The sequence below is a fragment of the Lynx rufus genome, unplaced genomic scaffold (assembly GCF_022079265.1).
Source record: "Lynx rufus isolate CCGP_SWC_20201006 ecotype Redwood Valley unplaced genomic scaffold, mLynRuf1.p SCAF_7, whole genome shotgun sequence".
NCBI classification, from domain to species: Eukaryota; Metazoa; Chordata; class Mammalia; order Carnivora; family Felidae; genus Lynx; species Lynx rufus.
In genome coordinates, this window is record NW_025814889.1 from 42,154,383 (window position 1) to 42,180,985 (window position 26,603).

At 39.2% G+C, this 26,603-nt stretch overlaps 1 protein-coding gene across 1 annotated transcript in view; it reads right to left on the minus strand.

The window, feature by feature from the left end:
• Positions 1 to 9,080: 9,080 nt before the first annotated feature.
• CD163 (CD163 molecule) overlaps positions 9,081 to 26,603 on the minus strand; it is a 29,833-nt gene continuing 12,310 nt past the window's right edge. Inside the window, 12 exon segments of the mRNA XM_047065213.1 lie at positions 9,081 to 9,291; positions 12,474 to 12,534; positions 12,537 to 12,608; positions 13,472 to 13,567; positions 14,833 to 14,940; positions 15,142 to 15,177; positions 15,537 to 15,845; positions 16,552 to 16,869; positions 17,908 to 18,222; positions 18,305 to 18,397; positions 19,220 to 19,534; positions 19,633 to 19,947. Coding sequence (XP_046921169.1) covers positions 9,285 to 9,291; positions 12,474 to 12,534; positions 12,537 to 12,608; positions 13,472 to 13,567; positions 14,833 to 14,940; positions 15,142 to 15,177; positions 15,537 to 15,845; positions 16,552 to 16,869; positions 17,908 to 18,222; positions 18,305 to 18,397; positions 19,220 to 19,534; positions 19,633 to 19,947 — 2,045 coding nt within the window. The 3' untranslated portion in view covers positions 9,081 to 9,284.

The window sequence follows — 26,603 nt, forward strand, 5'->3', positions numbered from 1 at the left end:
TATCCCTTGCCTCATCTTCCCTCTGCTAACCACCGTTTTGTTCTCTATAGTTAAGAGTCTGTTTTTTGGTTTGACTCTTTTTTTCTTTGCTCACTTTTTTTGTTTCATAAATTCCACATATGAGTGAAATCGTGTGGTATTTTTCTTTCTCTAACTAACTTATTTCATTCATCATTATAACTTCTAGATCCATCCATGTGGTTGCAAGTGGCAAGAGTTCATTTTTTATGACTAATATTCCACTGTGTGTGTGTGTGTGTGTGTGTGTGTGTGTGTGTCAGGAAGGGACAGAGAGAGAGAGAGAGACCTCTTCTTTACCCATTTATCTATCGATAGACACTTGGGCTGCTTCCTTAGTTTGCCTATAGTATATAGTCCTGCAATAAACATAGGGGTGCGTGCATCTTTTTGAATTTATGTTTCCTTATTCTTTGGGTAAATACCCAGTAGTGGAATTGCTGAATCATATAGTAATTCTATTTTTAATTTTTTGAGGAACCTCCATATTGTCTTCCATAGTGGCTGCAACAGCTTGCACTCCCACCAACAGTGCACGAGGGTTTCTTTTGTCCACATCCTTGCCAACACTAGTTGTGTCTTGTGTTTTTGATTTTAGCCATTCTGACAGGTGTGAGGTGATATCTCCTTGTGGTTTTGGTTTTAATTTCCCTGATGATTAGTGATGTTGAGCATCTTTTCATGTGTCTGTTGGCCATCTGGATGTCTTCTTTGGAAAAATGTCTGTTCATGTCTTTTGCCCATTTTTAATTGGATTATTTGGGTCTGTGTGTGTGTGTGTGTTGAGTTGTATAAGTACTTTAAATATTTTAGATACTGGGGCACCTGGGTAGCTCAGTCAGTTAAACTTCCAACTCTTGATTTGGCTCAGGTCATGATCTCATGGTTTGTGAGATTGAGACTCACCTTGGGCTCTGTGCTGACAGTGCGGAGCCTGCTTGGGATTCTTTCTCTCCCTCTCTCTCTGCTCCTCTCGCACTTGCTCTCTCTCTCTCTCTCAAATAAATAAATAAACATTACTAAAATAAATGTTTTGGACACTAACCCTTATCAGATATGTCATTTGCAAATATACTCCCATTCAGTAGGTTGCCTTTTAGTTTTCTTGATTATTTCCTTTGCTTTGTAGAAGCTTTTTATTTTAATGTAATCCCAATAGTACATTTTTGCTTTTGTTTCCCTTGCCTCAGGAGACATATCTAGAAAAATGTTACAGCCAAGTCAAGGAAATTACTGCCTGTGTTCTCTTCCAGGATTTTTATGGCTTCAGATATCACATGGTAGGTCTTTAATCCGGTTTGGATTTATTTTTCTGCATGGTGTAAGATAGTAGTCCAGTTCCATCCTTTTGCATGTAGCCTTCCAGTTTTCCCAATTCCATTTGTTGAAGAGACTACACTTTTCTCATTGCATATTCTTGCCTCCTTTGGCAAAGATCGATTGACCAAATAATTGTGGGTTTATTTCTGGACTCTCTATTCTGTTCCATTGATCTATAGGTCTCTTTTTTTGTGTGCTGGGATCATACTGTTTGGATTACTATAGCTTTGTAGTATATCCTGAAATCTGGGATTGTGATACCTCCAGTTTAGTTCTTCTTTTAAAGATTGCTTTGGGGGCACCTGGGTGGCGCAGTCGGTTAAGCGTCCGACTTCAGCCAGGTCACGATCTCGCGGTCCGTGAGTTCGAGCCCCGCATCAGGCTCTGGGCTGATGGCTCGGAGCCTGGAGTCTGTTTCCGATTCTGTGTCTCCCTCTCTCTCTGCCCCTCCCCTGTTCATGCTCTGTCTCTCTCTGTCCCAAAAATAAATAAACGTTGAAAAAAAAAATTTTTAAAGATTGCTTTGGCTATTTGGGGTCTTTTGTGGTTCCATACAAATTTTAAGATTATTTGTTCTAGTTCTATAAAAAACACCTGTGGTATTTTGATAGGGATTGCCTTGAACGTATGGATTGCTATAGGTAGTATGGACACCTGAGCAATATTTGTTCCTCCAATCCATGAGGATTCCATTTCTTTGTATCATCTTCAATTTCCTTCATCAATGTCTTATAGTTTTCAGAGTACAGGTCTTCCACTTCCTTAGTTTATTCCTAGGTATTTTATTATTTTTTTAAGTTTATTTCTTTATTTACTTAGAGAGTGTGAGTGAATGGTGGGAAGGGACAGAGGGAGAGGGAGAGAGAATCCCACACAGACTTTGCGCTGCACAGTGCAGAGCTCAACACAGGGCTTGATTTCATGAACTGTGAGATCGTGACCTGAGCCAAGATAAAGAGTTGGATGCTTAACCAACTGAGGTACCCAGGTGCCCCTTTATTATTGGTGTAATTATAATTGGTGTAATTGTAAATGGGATCGTTTCTTAATTTCTCTTTCTGCTACTTTATTATTAGTGTGTAGAACACAACAGATTTCTGTATGATTTTGTATCCTGCAACCTTGATGAATTCATGTATCAGTTCTAGTGGCTTTTTTTGTAGACTCTTTAGGGTTTTCTGTGTATAGTATCATATTATCTGCAAATAGTGAAAGCTTTATTCCTTCCTCACCAATTTGGATGACTTTTATTTCTTTTCCTTATATGATGCTGTGGCTAGGACTTCCAGTACTATGTTGAATAAAAATGGCGAGGGTGTACGTCCTTGTCTTGTTCCTGATCTTAAGAGAAAAGCTCTCAGTTTTTCACCATTGTGTATGATGTTAGCTGTGGGTTTACATATATCATCATGAAAAATAACATTTTATTATGTTGATATATATTCTCTATAAACCTACTTTGTTGAGGGTTTTTTTTTATCATGAATGGATATTTTTCTTTGTCAAATGTTTTTTCTGTATCTATTGAGATGATTATCTGATTTTTATTCTTTCTTTTATTGGTGTGGTGTATCACGTTGATTTGTAAATATTGAACCATGCTTGCATCCCATAAAAAAAGTCCCACTCGATTGTGACAAATTATTCTTTTAACGTATTGTTAGATTTGGCTTGCTAATATTTTGTTGAGGATTTTTGCATCTATGTTCATCAGAGATATTGGCCCACAGTTCTCTTGTGTGTGTGTGTGTGTGTGTGTATGTGTGTGTGTGTGTTTTCTTTATCTGGTTTTGGTGTCAGGATAATGCTGGCCTCAAAGGATGATTGGAAATGTTCCTTTATCTTCTATGTTTTGGAAGAATTTGAGAAGAATAGGTATTAACTCCTTAAATGTTTGGTAGAATTCACTTGTGAAGCCATCTGGTCTTGGATTTTTGTTTCTTGGGAGTTTTTTGATTGCTGATTCAACTTCATTGCTGGTAGTTGGTCTGTTCAAATATTCTATTTTTTCTTGATTCAGTTTTGGGAGGTATATGTTTCTAGAAATTGATTCATTTCTAAATTGTCCAGTTTGTTGTCATATATTTTTTCATAATATTCTCTTATTATCTTTTATATTTCTGTGGCATTGTTTTTTGTTTGTTTATTTGTTTTCAGCTCTGATTTAATTTGAGTCCTCTCTGTTTTTGGGTGTATTTTTTGATGATGAGTCTGGCAAAAGGTTTAATCAATTTTGTTGATCTTTTCAAAGAACTAGCTCCTGTTTTCATTGATCTGTTCTATTGTTTTTTGGTTTTTTTTAGTTTCTATTTCATTTCTTTTTGCTCTGTGCTTTATTATTTTCTTCCTGCTGCTTCCCAAAGATTTTTAACTACTTTGTTTTCATTTTTATCTGTTTCCATGTATTTTTTATTTCCTCTTTGATTTCTTGGCTTACCCATTTGTTGTGTAGTAGCATGTTACTTGACCTCCATGTGTTTGTGGTCTTTCCAGATTTTTTCTTGCGGTTGATTTCTAGTTTTATGGCATTGTGGTCAAAAAAGATGCATGGTATGACTTCAATCTTTTTTAATTTGCTGAGACTTGTTTTGTGGACTGATATGTGATCTATTCTGGATAACGTTCCATGTGCACTTGAAAATAACGTGTATTCTACTGTTTGGGGGATGGGTTGTTCTGAATATGTCTGTCAAATCCATCTTGACCCAATGTCAAAGTCATTGTTTCCTTGTTGATTTTCTGTTTAGATGATCTGTTCAGTGATGTAAGTGGGGTGTTAAAATCCCCTACTGTTATTGTATTACTATCGATTATTTCCTTTATGTTTGTTATTAGCTGCTTTATGTATTTGATTGCTGTCATGTCAGGTGCATAAATACTTACAATTGTTATATCTTCTTGTTGGACTGTCCATTTGTGATTATAGAGTGTTCCTCTTTCTCTCGTATTATAATCTGTTTTAAAGTCTATTTTGTACAATATAAGTATTGCCGCCTCAGCTTTCTTTTCACTTTTATTTGCATGATAAATGCTTGTCTACCCTTTCACTTGCAATCAGCACGTGTCACTAGGTCTGAAATGACTCTCTTGTAGGCAGCATATGGATGTGGCTTGTTTTTTTTTAAATCATTCGGTCACCCTATGCCTTTTGATTGGAGCATTTAGTCCCATCTACAATCAAAGTAATTATTGATAGGTATGTATGTACTTATTGCCATTGGTTACTTGTTTTGTGGTTGTTTTTGTAGTTCTTCTCTGTTTCTTTCTCCTCTTGCTCTCTTCTGTTTGCTGGCTTTCTTTAGTGATATACTTGGATTCCTTTCTCTTTATTTTTTGCATATCTGTTAGTGGTTTTTGATTTGTGGTTACGACTCAGTTTGTATATAACATCGTATGCATATAGCAGTCTATGTTAAGTTGATGGTCGCTTAAGTTTGAATTTATTCTCTACTTCTCTCCCCACCATGTTTTAGGTATATTTTGTCATACTTCACATCATTTTATTTTGTGAATCTCTCGACTGATTTTTACAGATATACTTAACTTTACTACTTTTTCCTACTTGTGGTCTTTCTTTTCTGCTGAAAGAGTGTCCTTTAACATTTCTTGTGGGGCTAGTTTAGTGGTGATGAATTCTTTTAGCTTTTGTTTGTCTGGGAAACTTTATTTCTCCTTCTGTTCTGAATGATAGCCTTTCTGAATAGAGTATTCTTGGCTGCAGGTTTTTTCTTTCCTCTCTTTGAACATATCATGCCACTACCTTCTGGCCTGCAAACTTTGTGCTGAAAAATCATCTGGTAGCCTTGTGGGATTTCCTTTGTATATAACTTCTTTCTTGTCTCTTGCTGCTTTTAAAATTTAAAGCTTATTATTTTTTAAGGTGATTTAAGTGGCCGAGTAATATAGACATGAAAGATGAGAACATTTGAGACTCTCAAGAAAGTTAGACTTGGAGCAGAGAGACATAGGCAAAACTTTTGGTAATATAGATTTGGTCTTCTTTTCTGTTGAGGTGACCAGACTCTATTCTTGCCCTGTTTCATCAAAGTATCTAGGTTCTCTACAAATAGTATCACAAATTATGTGTAAGTGGGTATAAGACTATGAAAGTTGGAAATGTCTTCACTCCATATAAACTAAATTTCACTTTGAAAGTCAGTATATATCATATGATGGTTAAAAGCATGGCCTCAAGAACCAAAGTACTCGGCCTCAAATTTCAGCCCTATCACTTATTAGTTGCATATCTTTAGGCAAGTCATTTAACTGCTCTTTCAGTTTTCCCAAATCTAAAATGTGTATTAAAAAGTATGTAACTTGTCAGATTATTGTGAGGATTAAGTTGTTAACTAATGTAAAACATTAAAAGCAGTCCCGGCTGCATAGTAAGTACCACGTGTTAACTACTCTTACATGGAGTAGAATTTCACCATCCAGGGACATGTTGAGCAACAAAGGGGGCAGGACACATTACTATTAATACTCTCTCAAACAATTGCAATAACTCTAAAAGTACAATCTCAATTTTCATTTACCTCCTACTAGTGTATTAATAAGGAGGTGTTTTGTTTTAATTTTTTTAATGTTTACTTATTTTTGAGAGAGAGACAGAATCCGAGTGGGGGAGGGGCAGAGAGAGAGGGAGACACAGAATCCGAAGCAGGCTCCAGGCTCTGAGCTGTCAGCACAGAGCTCGATGTGGGGCTTGAACTTATGAACTGTGAGATCATGACCTGAGCTGAAGTCAGACACTTAACTGACTGAGCCACCCGAGTGCCCCTAAGGAGGTGTTTTAACAACTGATGTCTCATACATAATTTTGGTAAAATAAATCTAAATATAGGAAGAAACTCTTTTCGTATTATATATTATTCTAAAATATGTACATAAATATTTACGTTAATTATTACATAGGTGGGGCTCCTACAAGTGTATACTATAATTTGACATAGATATATACATTTATATATGTGTGTGTGTGTATATATATATATATATAAATTTCTTTTATTCACATATACAGTAATGGGGGAACAGTACATGACATATAATTGGGTATTTAATGTGCAATGCCTGCCCAAAAGTAGATACTTAGTAAATATTGTTTATTAAAAGATTAAATGATTAAATGATTTAATTAATTTATGTCCAATATATGTTTGAAATTGACAAGAGGAATGAAAACAATAGGAAGTGACCCAAATTTCATGATTCTACAAGATAGTGGCTTTGAAGCCCTAAATGCTAGAACAGAGTGTACTCAATACCAGAATACTGAGAAAGGATTAAAAATCTATTTGCAACTAACACTGGAATATTTAACAACAGACTCTAAGCTTAGTGTTGAGCTGTTATAAATCTTTCTTTAGATTTATCTTCTATGTTAATATGTAATATGGATACGTGATTTTTGGTAAAATATAAATTTTCCTTGTGATAACTTACACTTATATAGAAAAGACATAATTTGTATATTCATTTCAGTTTTAGTTACACTGTCTTAAGGAACAAGGAAGTGAACCATTCAGTCTTTGTACCTTTACTGGGTGTTGCTGTGCATATTTTATCAGGGACCAGAATTACATATTAGGAACCAATTAGGAACCAATAAGATTCATGTCTTGTAGAGATAACAATGGATTATTAACCTTTCGATAATCATTAACTTTCCCTTTCTTAAAAAAAGAGCTAAGAACTAATACATGAAATAATCAAAGTTGCAGGATATAAAATCAATGTACAAAAATCGGTTGCATTTCTATACACCAATAATGAAGCAGCAGAAAGAGAAAGCAAGGAATTGATCCCATTTATAAAAACAATAATATACCTAGGAATAAACCTAACCAAAGAAAGAAAAGATCTTCACTCCAAAAACTAAAGAATATTATGAAACAAATTAAAGAGGACACGAAGAAATGGGAAACATTCCATGCTCATGGATTGCAAGGGCAAATATCATTAAAATGTCTATACTGCCCAAAACAATCTACATATTTAATGCAATACCTATCAAAATACCACCAGAATTTTTCACAGAGCTAGAACAAACAATCCCAAAATTTGTATGGAACCACAAAAGACCCCAAATAGCCAAGGCAATCCTGAAAAAGAAAAACAAAGCTGGAGACATCACAATTCTGGACTTCAAACTACATAACAAAGCTGTAGTCATCAAGACAGTATGGTACTGGCACAAAACAGACACACAGATCAATGGAACAGAATAGAAAATCCAGATAGTTAGCCTTGTCGGAACGAAGGGTAAAAAAAAAAAAAAAAAAGAAAAGAAAATCCAGATGGGGACTCACAACTATATGGCCAAATCATCTTAAAAAAAGCAGGGAAGAATATCCAATGGAAAAAAGACAGTCTCTTCAGTAAATGATACCGGGAAAACTGGACAGCGACATGCAGAAGAATAAAACTGGACCACTTTCTCACACAATACACAAAAATAAATTCAAAATGGATGAAAGACGTAAATGTAAGACAGGAAACCATCAAAGTCCTAGAGGAGAACACAGGCAGCACCCCTTTTGACCTTGGCTACAGCAACTTCTTATTAGACACATCACTGAAGGCAAGGGAAACAAAAGCAAAAATGAACTATTGGCACGTCATGAAGATAAAAATCTTCCACACAGTGAAGGAAGTAATCTACAAAACTAAAAAGCAGCCTATGGAATGGGAGAAGATATTTGCAAATGACATATCTGATAAAGGGTTAGAATCCATAATCTAGAAAGAACTTATCAAATTCAACACTCAAAAACCAAATAATCCAATTAAAAATGGGCAGAACAGGTATTTCTCTAAAGAAGACGTACATATTACCAATAGACATGTAAAAAGATGCTCAACATCACTCATCATCAGGGAAATGCAAATCAAAAACCACAGTGAGGTACCACCTCACACCTGTCAGGATGGCTAACATTAACAACACAAGACACAACAGGTGTTGGCAAGGATGTGGAGAAAGGGGAACCTTTTTGCACTGCTGGTGGGAATGCAAACTGGTGCACCCACTCTGGAAAACAGTACAAAGGTTCCTCAAAAAGTTAACAATAGAAGCACCCTATGACCCAGCAATTGCACTAATAGGTATTTACCCAAATGATACAAAAGTACTGATTTGAAGGGGTACATGCACCCAAATGTTTATAGCATCATTATTAACAATAGCCAAACTATGAAGAGAGCCCAAATGTCAATTGACTGATGAATGGATAAAGAAGATGTGGTATCAATAGACAATGGAATATTACTCAGCCATCAAAAGGAATGAAATCTTGCCATTTACAACGATGTGGTTGGAACTAGAGTGTATTATGCTAAGTGAAATAAGTCAATAGAAAAAGACAAATAGAATATGATTCCACTCATATGTGGAATTTAGGAAACAAAACAGATGAACATATGGGAAGGGGGAAAAAAAGAGAGAGGGAATTATGTATAAATGATGAATCACTGAATTCTACTTCTGAAATCAATATTACACTATATGTTAACTAACTACAATTTAAATAAAAATTTGAAAAAAAAACTAAAGAAAAACAAATTTGTTTTGATTTGGTAATAAGAAGAAAATTATTATTTAAACCAAACTGGAAAAAACATATATGCAAATGAAAACATTTTCAAATGAAAAGACATTATGTTACATTTATCAAACCCCTAAAAAAATCAGAAAGCCTACTCAGAAATTCATAAAATCAAGACCAGGAAGTTAAGACAAATTCAAATTAGCAATATTCCTTTTTATTTAATCCCTTTGACAGTCTTATAAACAGCTTTGAATAGTTACATTCACCAATTTAATTTTTACAAATTCAGCAGCCTTCTTTGGGATACGAGGAGATACAGGAACGTACTGTAATCTTCAGTGGACGAGGGGGATTCTTGCTCTATTCAATAGTTCAGGTCTTCTTCATCAAGGTGTCTTAAAGGCTGAACACAAGCCATACATGGAAAAACTGTTATTTTCCTCTTCATACACACTTGTAAGGAATTCCATTATAATGTAATCTAATGTGTTCTATTACCACACGCATGTGTGCGTGCACAAAACACACACACACACACAAACTCACATGTATTAAACAGCATGCTACTTTCCTGAACAGAAAACTTAAATGCAGTGATCTGCAAACTTCAGTGTGCCCAAGAATGATGCCTTTTTCATAAAACTATGATGTATACCAAAATACCATTTTTACAAGCATCCCCATGTAATTCTGAAACAGTGCTTCAGCAGTGATTACGCTTTAAGGAAAAAGTAGTTTAATGATTATTCATTACATCAGAATAATATTCCTATGTTCAAGATTATAAATCAAAAGGCATTTGTAGTCTTAATCTAATAATGTTATTAGATTTTAATGTTTCTCTATACATATATACACATACATGTAATCTTATAGATGTAAACATATTTAATTATATTTGATAACATGAGCACATAAATGGAATGATATTGCACGTTTGTGGATGATTTTTCCTTTTTCAACTGGCTGCACCATAATTTTCTAGCCACTACGTCACTGTCATTCACTTTTTCCAGCTTTTTGCCATTATTAACAATGCTGTGGAAAGGAATCATTATATGTGAGCTCTTACATACTAGTGGCTTTATCTGCATGGATGAAGTTCTCAGTGGGAGAAGTTCTGTATGAAAGGATGTGAAGCGTTTAAAAAATGATTAAGAGACATTTTTTAGGTTGCTTTCGGCAAAAGCTACCACACCTCTCATTTCCAATAGCAGTGTCTAAAATTTTCTCTGTATTCCCACCAGCAATATTGGCGCTGTTTTAAATTTTTGGTGGCCTGTTTTATATAAAGTGATATCTCAGTGTTAATTGTAATTGGAACCTCCCAGACATACTGGTGAACTAGAGCATTTGTAAATGTCTAGGTGTCACTCAAAATTCATTCTGTGTGAGTTGTGTTTTCATAGCTTTGCCGAGTGATCTATCACATGCTATCCTTTAACAATTGTTAAGATATATGTATATAGATAGAGAGATCTCTCTATCTACTCTCTCTCTCTCTCTGTGTATATGTATACTACATATACTACATATATATATATATATATATATATATATATATATAGTTACACCTTGGTTTGCAAGCATAATTCGTTTTAGAAACATGCTTGTAATCCAAAGCACTCGTAGATCAAAGCGAATTTCATGAACCATTGGCTCATTGTGACCATGTGACTTTCGGCATCGCGTACTACTCATTGCAAGACATCGCTTGTTTATCAAGTTAAAACTTATTAGAAATGTTTGCTCAGCATAAGAGACTGTTAAAAACTGAGAACAAACTGAGGGTTGATGGGGGGTGGGAGGGAGGGGAGGGTGGGTGATGGGTATTGAGGAGGGCACCTTTTGGGATGAGCACTGGGTGTTGTATGGAAACCAATTTGTCAATAAATTTCATATATATAAAAAAAAAAGAATACACATCAGAATGAGCACTGAGAAATGTATGGAAGTGTTGAATCACTATATTGTACACCTGAAACTAACATAACACTGTATGTTAATAATGCTGGAATTAAAATAAAAATTTAATTTAAAAAAAAAAAAAGAAATGTTTGCTCATCTTGCGGAACACTCGCAGAACAAGTAACTTGCAATCCAAGGTTTTACTGTATATATATTTATCCTTTTAATGCTATATATAATTTATTAGCTTCTATGTGTATATATGTACATAAATGATTTGACACCTACATTTTTATACTTTTAAGAGTTCCGACTTTAATCCTGTGTCTCAGTCTGTATTTATTTCCACAACAAAACCATACTTTTGCTATATATAATTTCTAAATGTATAGTCCCCCCAAAATAGTTTTTTTTAAAGATAGAAATATCTCCACTATCTCATTTCACCATTTTTCTTTTTGATGTATAACTTAACAAATTTCTTGTCTATTCACTCTTTTCCCTTGTTACACTTCCTGCATGAAAAGCAAATTATAAAATGTAAACCTGATTGTGTCTTGCCCCAGCTTCATTTTTCAAAGTTCACTGCCTCCCTAACAGGAGCAGGCAAAGCCGCCCATTATAGGGGTCTATGCAACCTTTCTGCTTTGATTCTCACCACTTCCTCTCTCTCTCAGGTAGCCTGCAAGATTTGCATTAAACGATCCTGTCTTTGTCAACAGTATCTTTTAGTTATGTGTCTTCAGTGCTCAGAACACCATTTGTCACCATAAATACGTTCAATACATATGTTTTTTAAGATTTTTATTGTTAAGTAATCTCTACACCGAACATGGGGCACAAACTAACAACCCTGAGATCAAGAGTTGCATGCTCTACCGAATGAGCGGGCCAGATGCCCCTGTTCAATACATATTTTGGAAGGAAAAACTTCTTATTGCTCCCCAAAGATGTGGTTCTTTTTTATGCCTCCATATTTTGTACATGCTATGTCCTTGCCCTAAAGTTGTCGATCTTTCAATCATCTGATATTTCCCTTGAGTATCACATCTTCCTCAGAATCTCAAACTTTCTTAGGAAAACTTTCTGTATTCTTACAGGCATCTTATACTACCTTTACCATAACATGCATTATACAAGTGTTGACATAAGTCTTTTCTCTTTCCCCAAATGACCCTTATAATATCTTGAAAAGATTTTTTCATACTAATTTACACAGTTCTTCCTTAGCTCTATGATCTACCATTGTTATTGCTTAGAATATACAACTAAGAGTTGGCCAAGAGTCACATCGGGGCGCCTGAGTGGCTCAGTCGGTTGAGTGACCGACTTCGGCTCAGGTCATGACCTCATGGTTTGTGAGTTCGAGTCCTGTGTCAGGCTCTGTGCTGACAGCTCAGAGCCTGGAGCCTGCTTCTGATTCTCTGTCTCCCTCTGTCTCTGCCCCTCCCCCACTCATGCTCTGTCTCTGTCTCAGAAATAAATAAACATAAAAAAAATGAGTCACATCTGTAAAGAGCTGTTATATATTCTGAAAGTGGATATACATATATATTAATATATATGGAAACATGTGTATATATATTCTTTTTTCCTAATACCAGAGGAGTTCTCAACTTTCAAAAAAAAAAAAATGTACCTGTTTTGAACAACATTGAATAAATTCTCCTCACTCACCTCCCTGGGTTATAATTCCCATTTTCCTTTTCAGTGCACCTCAGAATGGTCTTCTTTTTCATCCAGAAACAGGAAGAGATTTAGACACAGAAATTAGCCCAGCATCACTAAAATCATCTGACTCATTGGGATTTTCTGAAAGGAAGAAAATAATTACTGGGAAATAAATCAGACCTCCCCTCAAGTGCCTTAGCAGCTCTTTGAACATCTAAACACATTGCCCACAATTAGGAAGGCAACCAAGTGTGATTTAATGGGCACAGAAAGTCTTTCCCAGGCCTTGTACATGTTTTCCTGACACAGCTGCAGCAAATACCAAGTCCCTGGGATTGCAGAAGTGATGTGGGCCCTTGTCAGATGGTAAGGAATACTGAGAAGGTGTTGAGCGTTTGTGGAGAAAGTGGGTGTTGAGAGATTTCTTCCAACCCAGCAGAATTCTGCTGCCCAGAGACAGAATTCATGCACTGTCGCTAAGCAGAAGTTGGAGGACAAAGAAAGAAGAATCATGTAATGGGAAATCAGAATAATCCTGTGAATAGTGATGGCTTCTATGGGATAAAGATACAGAAATATTAAGCTTTCAGACTTTTAGGGGGAAATATAATAAGTAGCAAGTAAGAGAAAGGAAAGCAGCAGGAGGTAAGAAGGCAAGAAATTATGAGAGACGTGACGAGTGAAACCACCCTTTAGAAGATTAGTTTCTGTTTCAAGAAAATGAGGTCCAAGTCATAATATGCTTCTTGCATGGTTCCCTGTCCCTCCATCAGACATAATCATAGATCTCTAAGCCAGATCGCATGGTTGCAATTCTTATGTTCTCCAAGAGTAATCTGTCGTTCATTTCTGCCTCTCTTCCTTATGTGCATCATAACTTCCTATTCCATGTTCGAGATTCCTCCCCCTGCTGTGCACAGTGGAATGCCTCCACTGTAATTGTAGCTACCCGTCTGAACCCCAGGGCTACAGACCCTCAAAGAACCCTCAAAGAACCCACAGACCTGAGGCAGTCAGCACGTCCAGATCATCGGCTTTCAGACAAGAATTCATCTCCCGGTATTGAATTTGGTGGACAGAATTCTCTCCTCTCAAGGAAACTGACAACAGAGGCCCTAGGTTAGGGATCAGCTCGTAATAAAAGTCGCCCTCCTTACCAGTGCTTTTCCGCAGCAATGCAAACATACTGAATCTTTACCCATGCCCTTGTCTTGTTTCTATCCGTTCTACTACCAAGCTTTTCCCTTACAAGGCCATGATTAAAGTCAATAGGAGGAGGCGAAACCTCCCCTATTGCCATCGTCTGACTTCCCAGTTTCTTCCCCTAAGGCAGGCAGTGGTCTTCTCTAACTCATAAGAGCTTAAAAAAAAAAATCTCTCTAAAATCTCTCCTCTTCTCTCCATTCTCACTAAAGCCCCTGTCATTTTCCATCTGAACGATTTCGAAATGCTACCCTGGTCAATAACGTGGTCTTCCTTCAACCCCTCATACATCCTGTCATCAAACAGAACTTTCTGAAAAACAGCTTGACTACTTCCCCCCCTCACACACACACACATAGTATTCTTTGACTATTAATCTTCTTACCATGGAGTACACGACTACATACTCTGTTCCTCCTCCTTCTACCGACTTACCGGCAGCTTCTCTCCTGCAACCTAACTTTTACTTCCCCTCAAAACAGCATATATGCCCATCCTTTAAGCTTCTCCACCCTTGTACATATTTTTTCTCTTTCCCTATAAAGCACCTGACCCAGTTCTTTGAACTTGATTTTCAGAATGAGCCTCTTAGAAGCCTCCGATTCTCCCCTTGCCCCTCCAGTTAATTACTGCCTTTTCTGTGCCACTTTTTTCCTTATCCATCTTAGTGTGCACTATCACACTGCACCTTATTTGTCTGCATGAATATCTCTTCTACTAGACTTGAGATGCCATGGAGACAAAAACACTTGACTATCGATGTCTGTATCTCCAGAGCCTAGCACGTTGCTTCACTGAACAGTAAAATTAATAAGAACTACATAGTGACAGCAAATAAGTATTTGGGCAAGAAAGGATTCCTCCTAAGCCATATAAGCATATTCATCCCAAACTATTGATTCTAGAATGTCCCAATTAGCATACAGACAGAGTGCAGAAATCATCAAACAGCCCAAACCCCTGTCTCCTCTGAAATCTTGTTCCCTCTTTTTGAGAAGCTGCCTAAATCTCTTCTAGATTCCATCCTTTTGGCTGTTTTATACTTGAGTCTAATATGCATATCCTTGTGTCTACTATGGATATATACTGAGATAATACGTATTTTATCCCAAGAAGCTTCAATCCCATAGAGACATGAGAAAGACGATAATTTGGCTGATACCTGTGAGCCGCTGTCGCCGTCTTCGCTTCTGAATCCACAAGAGGAGAGCAACGAGACAGGCCAACAGAATGAGGCCAAGGATCCCAAATACGACAAGCGATGAGCGACCTAAGGGCAAGGAAGTATCACAAGAGACGATCGTGTCTTAGCTGGAGGACCCAGATCTCTAGTACCATCCTTCTCTGAAATACAGGATTGCCGAAGTACACCTCAGATCCTCAGAACTACCTCTGACCTAAAGTCTCTTGGCAGAAAAGATTCTAAATAACACAGGCAATTGGACCCAGGCTCATAAACCCCACGATATACCTGCAGCCGTTGATGATCTCTGGGCCACGGCGATTTCTGCAGGAGAAAAGAGAAGACTCACTTTGGGGAGTAATATGTAGAACAAATATTTCTATTTCCTATGTGAGCCTTTGGTGCCCGGCAACCAAGTAAATTACTCCTTCCCACCTAATACCAGGGTCCCCTTGTTTTCATTCCTTCCATACAGAGATACATATAGTTACATGCTCTTCCTTTGGTGAAGCCAATGTACAACCACAAACGTTTTCTTCATTCCTTCAGATTGGAAGCATCATGATTCTCTTCCTACTAGATTCCCTGGGTTGATGCGTCTAGTCTTTGCACAGTGCGCTTCACTGCCCACCCCCTTTTTGCTGCCAGGGATTCCACGCTTAGTCCAGGCTCCAGATACTCACCTGAGCACCTCACAGCAGCATCTTCTTTGTGCCCACAGTCGCTGTGCCCCCAGGCTTTGGCAGGACAATCCCACAAGGAAGATTCATTTCCTTTGCACTTGACTTCATTGAGCCATATGGGCCCCGTCCCCTGACCACATGCTGCCTCTTTTAGGGCCTCTAAAGCTGGGCCACAGCCCAACTGTCGACACACCACCTGCGCATCTTCAAGGTCCCAGGAGTCATCACACACCGTCCCCCAGGAACCTCCATGCCAGAGCTCCACGCGTCCGGAACAATTAGAGCTTCCTTCCTGCAGTCTTATCTTGTCTGAAAAGTCAGAGACACCCAGATCATTTCTGAGAACACAAAAACTTCCAAGAGGTCACAGGCGAAAAGAGAGATTTTAAATTCTTTTTAAATCTCTATTTGAATACTTTACTTATTTAATCTGCATTTAAAAATATATTTTAACAAAACCTATCCTTTTTGAAACTCTGTGTCTTTTCAGCAAACTGGGTGCATTTCATGCCTGCCACTCAGGAAATGTGAAATGAACAAAATGAACATTGCATAATGTTAATTTCTCTCAAGGAGAAAGGGTTTAGGAGACAGGTACATAAAAAAAAAAAAAATCTCTTCCAGTTTAAGTAGATAGAGAATGGCAAAATACCTCAGCCCTGGTCTTTTTGACGGCTTCCCTTCTTACATGAGTAGAGCAAGAAAATATTTGAAAGAAAAGTGGGAAAGGGAAGGTAGACTGTTCACGAGTCAAATACTGAATTATATATTCCGTGCTCCTCATTCATTCTCAGAGAAAGCAACCGAATAAACTTTCAAGAAGACCACAGGGCGTGTCACGCTTTTTGGAAAAATAATCCCCGATCCTGAATACCTATCGGCCAAATGAAATGAAACCGATTACACCATCCGGGTAGAATTGTCACCAGAGGTCATTCAGGCCTACTTCATGAGATCTGAAGAGGCGAGTGGGAATTAGAAAATAGAGTTTTCATCCAGGCTGGCAGGTACTCACTAGCACACGTGATCCAGGTCTCCTCTGAAGGGCTGGCCGGTCTCTGTTTCCATGGAGAAGACGGGCACTGCCATAATGTGTCGGGTCCTTTCGGACACTGAATGTTGTCCACCCACATGTGCCTGGACGACGTGTCCAGAGATGCAGGGCTGATGGTCCCTCTGTCCGCACAGCCCAGTTGTCTGCATACCACCGCCACAGTAGTTGCCGACATATTACTCTTGCCAACGCTGCCCCACGCTCCATTGTAGAAAACTTCCAGACGCCCCGCACAGGGGTCTCTGCTGGTTTCATCCGTCAGTCTCAGAGACATGAACTCTGGGGTGAAACACAAGAGTTAGTAGTTTCACGTTTTCTCTGAAGGCTCAGAAGACTCCCTCCCTTTACTCTAAGGCGAGCACGGCTTTAAAAATAGGTAGGAAATGTCAACTACCAGTAATTCTTTCGTAACTTCTGGATGCTTCAGTCGATTTTGGTAAAATACAGTATTTTCTAGACTAAATACAGTATAGTTAGGTATACGGCTTACGGTTTTTCTAGTATGGAGTTTTGTACTTAAGGAACTCTTTAGAATGCCTCCGACGATTCGAAATTGATTTCTCAGTCTTAATCAAGAGCTCAGAGACGTCTCTATCCGTTACACAGTTTGGATTTTTCTCCCTAAATGACTGCAATGTTAGCCCGAAGACTTTATTTCATTAGCGTTCTTTTTGCAGCTCTCTTGGCAAATTTTAGGGAGACACTCAGGCACTACAGCGATGTTGTGTACATGACCCTGAAATGAAATATTTCCTTTTCTGACTCTTCACAGTCGGCTGTGTATGTCCTCTACCAGGTTATGTCATTAAACGCGTATAGGACTTTTCACTTCCCTAAGTGAGTCATAGTTTTGTTTTCCCCAATACATTACAACAGACTCCGTTTTTCTACTTCACAGTAGTTTCTAAGGCTCGCCATGTATATGCAACAAAGGCAGTGGCCTCTTATGATAATTTTTGCTCCTGTGACAAGTAAAGTTCATTTGACTATCATGAAAAATTACTTGGGTATATAATAATTATCTTTTGCTCTGTAGAACGGAGTGCTGGGTGTATTTCTTCCTGTCCCTTTTAATCAATTTCTTTAGACAGTGATAGGAAGCTCCATATATACTTATAAAAGGGCTTCTCGATAATAGTTTTGGGGTCATGTTCATGATGGGCAAGCTTATTTCTGTATTCTTCGATTCTGAGGTTATACTACCTTGCCTCTGAACCTACTTTTCAGGATTCCCTCAGATTAATATCCCTCACTAAACTTTGCTCCCCCCCGTCCTTTCTTATGTAATTGTGACCAGAGCTTATGTGCAGAACTCACCCGAGCAGATAACCCCTGCATCTTCCTTATGCCTGCAGTTATGGTGTCCCCAGCCGTGTGAACGACACTGCCAAATATGAGTTTCTTTTCCATTACAGTTCACCTCGTCCAGCAAGATGGGCCCCGTTCCTTCCCCAAAATGAGCAGAGCCAGTTGCGTTAATGGCCACTCCGCAGCCCAGCTGCTTGCACACCACGTGGGCGTCACTCAGGTCCCAGCTGTCATCACAGATTGTGCCCCAGGAGCCCTGGTGGTAGATCTCTATTCTCCCAGCACAGCGACCGCTTCCATTTGCCAGGCGAAGTTGACCGCTCCCTGGAAAGGGAAAATAAAGTATTAATAAAACACATTCTTAAGGATTGAGATCATTTTTTATAGCTTGGTCACTCATTCTCACCTATGCAAGCAACAGCACTGGGGTCTGGAATGGTCGGTCTCGTTGGGTCCGGAGATGATGAATTGCACGGGGATAGTGTCTGACTTTGATTTCCTGCAAACACCAAACTGCTCAGTTATACAAGATACAAAAAGGGTAAGGAAGGGAGGGGACAGATGAGCTGAGAACAAATAGGAAGGTGGTGGGCCAACGGGCGGGGGGGGAATGAATCAGGTGCTTTGAAAAAGCCAGCACATGGTAGGCGCTGGGTGATGATGAGGTCTGTGAAAATTAAGTTTACTTTCTTTCTAAAAAGACACAGGAGAGGGGCGCCTGGGTGGCTCAGTCGGTTAAGCGTCCGACTTCCGCTCAGGTCATGATCTCGCGGTCTGTGAGTTTGAGCCCCACATCGGGCTCTGGGCTGACAGCTCAGAGCCTGGAGCGTGCTTCTGATTCTGTGTCTCCCTCCCTCCCTGCCCCTTCCCTGCTTGTGATCTCTCTCTCTCTCTCAAAAATAAAATAAAAACATAAAAAATATATATTTTTAAAAAAAATTTTTTTTTCAACGTTTATTTATTTTTGGGACAGAGAGAGACAGAGCATGAACGGGGGAGGGGCAGAGAGAGAGGGAGACACAGAATCGGAAACAGGCTCCAGGCTCCGAGCCATCAGCCCAGAGCCTGATGCGGGGCTCGAACTCAGGGACCGCGAGATCGTGACCTGGCTGAAGTCGGACGCTCAACCGACTGCGCCACCCAGGCGCCCCAAAAAATATATTTTTTAAAAGACACAGGAGATTAATATTCTGGCACACTTCTCATGATCCTTTGAAATAGTTCATGCCCTGTTATTTTTGTCCTTTTCCCCTACAGGTACACCTGCCTCTAAGGCACGCAGCCACGGGAAAAGCTCGTCACCAGCTGTCCATCCTCTTACCTGAGCAGATTACAGAGGCCACTTGCCCTGCAGAACAGAGCGATGCACCCAGAGCAGTTACCGGACAATCTCCCATGTGCTGCTCGGTCCCGGTGCAGTGAAACATGTGCCGCCAGATCTGACCACTTCCTTTCCCAAACTGTGCTCCTCTTGGAGTAGAAAGGGCAACTCCACATTTGAGCTGCTGGCAAAAAACGTGGGCATCTTCCATGTCCCAGTGAGAGTTGCAGAGGGATCCCCAGGTCCCAAGTATCTTGAGCTCCACTCTTCCCTCACATGGGGACTTGCCATTCACCAAGCGGATCTCCGTGTATCCTGGAAGGAGACGGGACTTTTAAAAAGATGTCTGTGATGACCTCATCCCACCCTCTTGGCAGTATGGGAACAAACTGAACATGTCCTCTGGGTCTCACTCGAGCAGACGACTCCAACATCCCTGCTGTGGCTGCAAGTCCCATCTGGACGGGAGGCTACTGAGCAGAGTGAAAGATGGGACTCGTGTCCCTCACACTGGAATTCTTCAGCCCAGATCTGTCCGTTGCCTTCTCCAAAATGAGCTCCCCCTAAGATTGAGGTGACTGTTCCACATTGTAATTCTCTGCACAGCACACTGGCAGCTTCCAGAGAGAAGTCAGAATCGCAGACGGTGCCCCATGTGTCGCCATGTTTCACTTCAACACGACCGGAGCAGGGAATATCCCCTCCAACTAGTCTGGGTTCCCTGTGGGCTGAAAAATAATGGTATTTCAGTGAGAAATGACATCACTCCCAGATTTTCCTTCATGATGGGGGTAGAAAAGGGAGGCTAGGGTGTTTAATGATTTTACCATACTTGTCCCCCTTGGCTGTTCTGCCTACAGTTGGGCATAGTGAATTCTAGATCTCCCCATTCCTCATTGGACCAATGTACCTGAGAGAAGTTTTAGAACTTTGTCTCTTGGAATCAACCATTCCCAGAAGCATGATAGCTCTTTCCTTTCAATATTTTATATACATTATTCATAACACTGGAGACCATAGATACTGTGTATCTTCTTTTTGTATTATTTAGCGTATACTCAGTTCTCTACCCACTGCAGTCTGGTGGTGGCCTGATCTCTCTGAATGGTTCTATGTAAAGTGTTGCAATACACTTCCTGTTTTCAAACTGATCGTGGGATTTCTTCTTCCCTTTGCTATATGTTACACTTGACACATGAGATACTCCTTTCTCCTGTTTTCTTTCCTGCCTGACCTGCTTTATCAGAACCTTTCACGCATTCCCTGGCCAAGGTTCTATCCTCGATTCTCTCACCTTCCCTTAACTGCCCATACATATGTTTTCATCCGTATGTTTCTCTTTAAATTTATGTTCATAAACATATCTTCTTGGACATCAGAACATAATGGGTTCAAAAGTGAATGAATTACTGCACTGACAGGAACACAGTTAAGTATTCTTTGCTCAATTAATGCGATCCAAACCAAGTTAGAATCACTGAAGGGGCACCTGGGTGGCTCAGTTGGTTAAGTGTCTGACTCTTGATTTTGGCTCAGGTCACGATCTCATGGTTCATGAGTTTAAGCCCAGTGTTCAGTCTACTTGGAATTCTCTGTCTCCCTCTCTCTCTGCCCCTCCCTGCTCACTCTCTCTCTCTTTCAAAATAAATAAATAAACTTAAAAAAAAAAAGAGAGCATCACCTAAAATCCAACCACTTCTTTATCTAATTTATCTCATAAACAATGGTCACAGTGATAGTACTGAACATTAAACGAGAGCCTTCCTATGTAGCACTTTACTAAGTACTGAACAAACACCACTCCATATAATCCTTAAGGATTAATCCCTAAGGGGATAATTATTAATATCATCCCAATTTTACAAACAACGTAACTGAAACAGAGACGTGTAGTAATTTGCGACAGTCACGTAAGGAGCTAGTGAAAGGCCAGGATTTGATCCAGGCAGTATGTTCCAGAGCCTAGAATATGGACCCTCACGGTATGCTGCACACGTGGAAAATCATTGAGGTCTGTCAGTCCTCCACATCTGTTGCTACTACTTTGACATAATTTGTTATCATGTCACGTAGACCTTTGCAATGGCTTCCTGAATAATCTCCTTTTTCCGAGCCCTCTTTCTAATACATTTATGCCACGATCACAGGTGCGTTCTAACATTTCAAGTATTTTCACATGATTTCTTTGTCTTCAAGACCATGTTTCTTTGCTACTTATACAACAGTTTATCCTTTCAACAAATAGTGTTAAGTCCCTACAATGTTTTAGGCATTTGTGTGGCCTAAACAGTCGGTCACAGTTCAGTCCGTCAGTGCGAATAAATACTATTACTACCTACTACTACTAATCATAACCACAGCAGTTAACACGTGTTGATCACTCCCTGGGTAATTCCTGTGAAGTAAGTAGCATTAATTACTAATCACTTTTCTTTTGAGGGAATGGAAGTACAGAGAGCTTTGGGAGATTCCCTAATGGCAGCCATCTGCTAAAATTAAAGAGAGATGATAAATACCAATTTCTTCACAAACTTTAAAATACTTTATGATGTCACCTTGAAGTCTTTCATATCTATTACTCTATCAATCATACCTGTTGCCCCAGCCTTAAAGAAGCCTGGTCATGCCACGCTTCTGTGCCTCTGCAGAAACTTCTCCGTCTGTATTTCCCAACCTATGTACCTGGGAAAAAGCTACTTCTTTTCAAGGCTGCTCAGTTTCTTACCGATCGCCCTCACCCCCAAGAACACACAGTTTAGCAGAAGATATACGTATACATGTTCATAGAATGATGGGTCCAAAACTAAAAATATATCTTAGTACAAAACTAGCAAATGAAGGTGTCATCAGCTCTGTTTGGGGACCGGTAGGAAAACTATAGAGCGTGCCATAAGTCAGAACTGAGTTTTGAAATAAGAAGATACGAATTTAACAAGTAAACAGTGTGCGAATCTGCATCTAAAAGATACAGTCATGAAACAGCATGGTGTAATTGAGGAATTATGAATAATTCAGTATGAGTGGGATTTAAAAACGTAAAGAAAAGATACACCAGAAATTAAGCTAAAGAAATGGAGCTCAGGCTTTAAGGATTCTCTTTGCCAAGTTGAGGAGTCCAATCATCAAGGTAGGAGTTTCTTTTGGCACACTCAAAACCGATTCAAATTATTTGGGAGATACAAACTATTCCCTTTATTTTTTTTATTTAAAAAAAAATTTTTTTTAACGTTTATTTTTGAGACAGAGAGAGACAGAGCATGAACGGGGGAGGGTCAGAGAGAGAGGGAGACACAGAATCTGAAACAGGCTCCAGGCTCTGAGCTGTCAGCACAGAGCCCGACACAGGGCTTGAACTCACTGACTGCGAGATCATGACCTGAGCCGAAGTCGGCCGCTTAACCGACTGAGCCACCTAGGCGCCCCTTAATTTATTTATTTATTTATTTTTTTTTTTTAAATTTTTTTTTTCAACGTTTATTTATTTTTGGGACAGAGAGAGACAGAGCATGAACGGGGGAGGGGCAGAGAGAGAAGGAGACACAGAATCGGAAACAGGCTCCAGGCTCTGAGCCATCAGCCCAGAGCCTGACGCGGGGCTCGAACTCACAGACCGCGAGATCGTGACCTGGCTGAAGTCGGACGCTTAACCGACTGCGCCACCCAGGCGCCCCTTAAAGAAAGGAAGTGTATTTGAAATTGGACCTTCTAAAGAGCATACTTCTTTTAGAAATGCCTGCTGTCAAAGATCACTAATTCTTGTGACCCGTTGACATCACTCTCAGTGTGACACAGATATCCTAACAGCACTTGCCAATTTCCTAAAATGTTTCAGATCTGACTATATTCTGTATTGTGGCAGTATAAAACACCCCAACATGTTAAAATTTCACCACTTATCCATTAAATCTGTACAAGGCGAGTTTCTATCCTAATGTGAGTGGAAGAACATGTTGCTTTCTAAACACAGTTCCCAAGTATAAAGCAAATAGTGGTTCTACGCCACAAATAATGAGAGACTCTGGAGCTGAGTCCTTAATTTCCTCTTGTTAAATCATTACCTGAGTGTGAAATTCCTCTAAGGTATCATTAGCTGGTATTCATCTGATCCCATCCCACTTTTGGACAGACCTAAACCTTTAAATAAAATCAGTTTCCTAGATTGAGCCAAATTCAGCTTTTTTTTTTTTTTTTCAACGTTTATTTATTTTTGGGACAGAGAGAGACAGAGCATGAACGGGGGAGGGGCAGAGAGAGAGGGAGACACAGAATCGGAAACAGGCTCCAGGCTCTGAGCCATCAGCCCAGAGCCTGACGCGGGGCTTGAACTCACAGACCGCGAGATCGTGACCTGGCTGAAGTCGGACGCTCAACCGACTGCGCCACCCAGGCGCCCCAAATTCAGCTTTCTTATAACCTCTTGCTCTCTCACCTGGATCCATCTCGAACAAAATAAAATAACAACGAATGCAAAAACAAACCAAAACATGAAACGAAACGAAACAATTTTCTCTTTCATGGCGAAAACTTGCTAAGCAAGTCCCTTCTTTAAATATCCTCTTTTCCTTTTTCCTAAAATTTTGAATTCTGGACAAAGGGAAATTCTCCCATGCTGAAATGACTTGGAGATTCCATTCTAGCTTTTTTCCCCCATAAATCTGATAGTAACACATTGATCTACACCATGAGTTGGCTTCCTTATATTATTTATCTGCATACAAGGTTAGAATATTCAAGGTTTACTCCTTTAAGAGATTTCTTATCTGCTGAACCTGTGATTGCATTTTAACATAAAAGCCGTTAATTGGATTTTTGTGCCTGAATTTAGCTCCTTTGATCAATAATTTAAACTTTCCCCTGGCATAAGTAACTGAATCTGTATTCAAATGAAAACATGTAGAACAAATATCAGAAAGAATTTGTTAGAAATACTTCCTTTTGTGTAATAATAGGTAAATGCACAATATGATTTTAAGAAGCATTAATACATTTTTATCATTTATTCCTTTCCAGACTCTGAAGAAGTTTAAATCACTCTAGTATCAAAACTATTTCTCCTATAGCACACAAACCGCTGTCGCAGACAAAATGTTTAGGATTCAAAGTAGTTTTGTAGCAAAATTTCCTAGACCTGTTTGTGACTGCTTTGCTAAACTGTGCATCAGAGATAAATTGTTGCTTTATCTATCTAGTCTTCCTACCCTGTTGAGTTCTTTGGCCCTTTTCAGCCCTAAAGCCCTGTGCTCTACAAAACTAAGAACTCTTAAGCATGTAAACAGATAATGGAATTTGTAGTTTGAACTTGGCAGGCAGAGACATAGTGTTTCCATGATGTTCCCCCTGGAAATCTTCTGGAAGAATCAAGAAATCAAGACACAAAATTACAAATTCTGTTTCTAGCAAAACCAGAAGAGAGCTAAAGACCTATGCCCCCAAGCCAGTAGAAGAGGTTGCAAAAGCTACATGATTATGACAAAAGAATTTACAAAAGAGAGCAGTGAACACACCTGGCACCGAGCAAAAAGAAAGGAAGAAAGAAAGAAAGAAAGAAAGAAGAAAGAAAGAAAGAAGAAAGAAAGAAAGAAAGAAGAAAGAAAGAAAGAGAAAGAAAGAAAAAAGAAGAAAGAAAGAGAAAGAAAGAAAGAAAGAGAAAGAAAGAGAAAGAAAAAAGAAGAAAGAAAGAAGGAAGAAAGAGAAAGAAAGAAAAAAGAAAGAAAGAGAAAGAAAGAAGAAAGAAAGAAAGAGAAAGAAAGAAAAAAGAAGAAAGAAGAAAGAAAGAGAAAGAAAGAGAAAGAAAAAAGAAGAAAGAAAGAAGGAAGAAAGAGAAAGAAAGAAAGAAAGAAGAAAGAGAAAGAAAGAAAGAAAGAAAAAAAAGAAGAAAGAAAGAAAGAAGAAAGAAAGAGAAAGAAAGAAAGAAAGAAAGAAAGAAAGAAAGAAAGAAAGAAAGTCCTGGAAACAAAGAGGTCCACTTCACGCTGCAAATTTATGCTACTCAGGATTTTTATCACATGCAGTTGCATAGAACCTTAACTAATTCAGAATATGTTACCGTAAGTGAGGTAAATTTTGGATGCAGTTGAATGGAATCGATGGACAAAATATATAATAACCCAGATGTTATAGGCTGGAAAGCTAATGTCTTGTTATCCTAGGGGAGATATTTGGACAAATGTCACCTTGAAAAGAAAACCACATCCTTGCTGAAGCCGAAAACTCAGAGAACGTAATCAGAGAACAACAAAAAACAAAAAAACAAACAAACAAAAAAAAAACAAAATCAGAATGTTGGCATGACATAAATCCTCCTTGCCACTTTTTCCGCATTTTATGGGAGAGATAAACTCAAGACTAGACGTAGCCAGACAGCAAGGCAGAAACAGAAAGAAAAATACCAATTTTGTGAAGGAGGCATGCTCTCATTGCAGCTACTAATGCATAATTAATTGACGGACCTATCATTTGGAACTTGCAAGATTGGGAAAAAAAAAAACCCAAATAAACCCTAAGTATCCTGTCCCCCAAACTGAGGTGGTGATAAAACTGTAGGCTTAGCAGAAAATAGAATTGATTCTCCACATACATAGACAATGAGCCTATCAGCAAAGATAAGATTTAAGTCCTGTTTTTCCTCCCAGACCCCTGGTTTCAAATGACCTTAGGGCAGTGGCCAATAAATCAAGGGGAACGGGCTGCTCACAGCATAGTTCAAAGTTTGTAAATATATTCCTTGACTGTGGGTATTTCACGTAGCATTAGATGAAAGAAAACAGACCAGAAGCATACTAAGTTTGGGGAGAGTTGTTTTGCTGACTTTGAGGACAGCTGACCTCTGTGAACGATAACCCATAAAGCAATCCAAGGGCCCCTGAGCCAATATCAGCAGAAAGCGGATTGTGAAAGGTGTTCAGCCTTCAAACCGCACTCAGCAATGACCGTGGAGAGCTCCAGTAGGAGAGACTGCAGAGAAGAGCACCTGGGCCCTGGAAGGACAGTGGACAGAGGACAACTTTTCAGAGGGCAGAACCTGACCTATGAGATTCGCTTACCAGGGAACTCAGTGAGTTGCAGGGCAACTCATTCTTCTTGACCAATAAGGTTTAGTAATTACTGCAGCAAAACAACTCTCGCTATTTCTTGGTGACCACAGAACCACCCAAACAGCCTTAAGCTGCTTACCTACTTGACTTATTTAAAAATTTTTTAATGTTTATTTTGAGAAAGCGGGGGAGGGGCAGAAAGAGAGAGGGAGACACAGAATCCAAAGCAGGCTCCAGGCTCTGAGCTGTCAGCACAGGGCCCGACTCGGGGCTCGAACTTACACACTGCGAGGTCATGACCTGAGCCAAAGTCGGACGCTTGACCAGCTGAGCCACCCAGGTGCCACCTA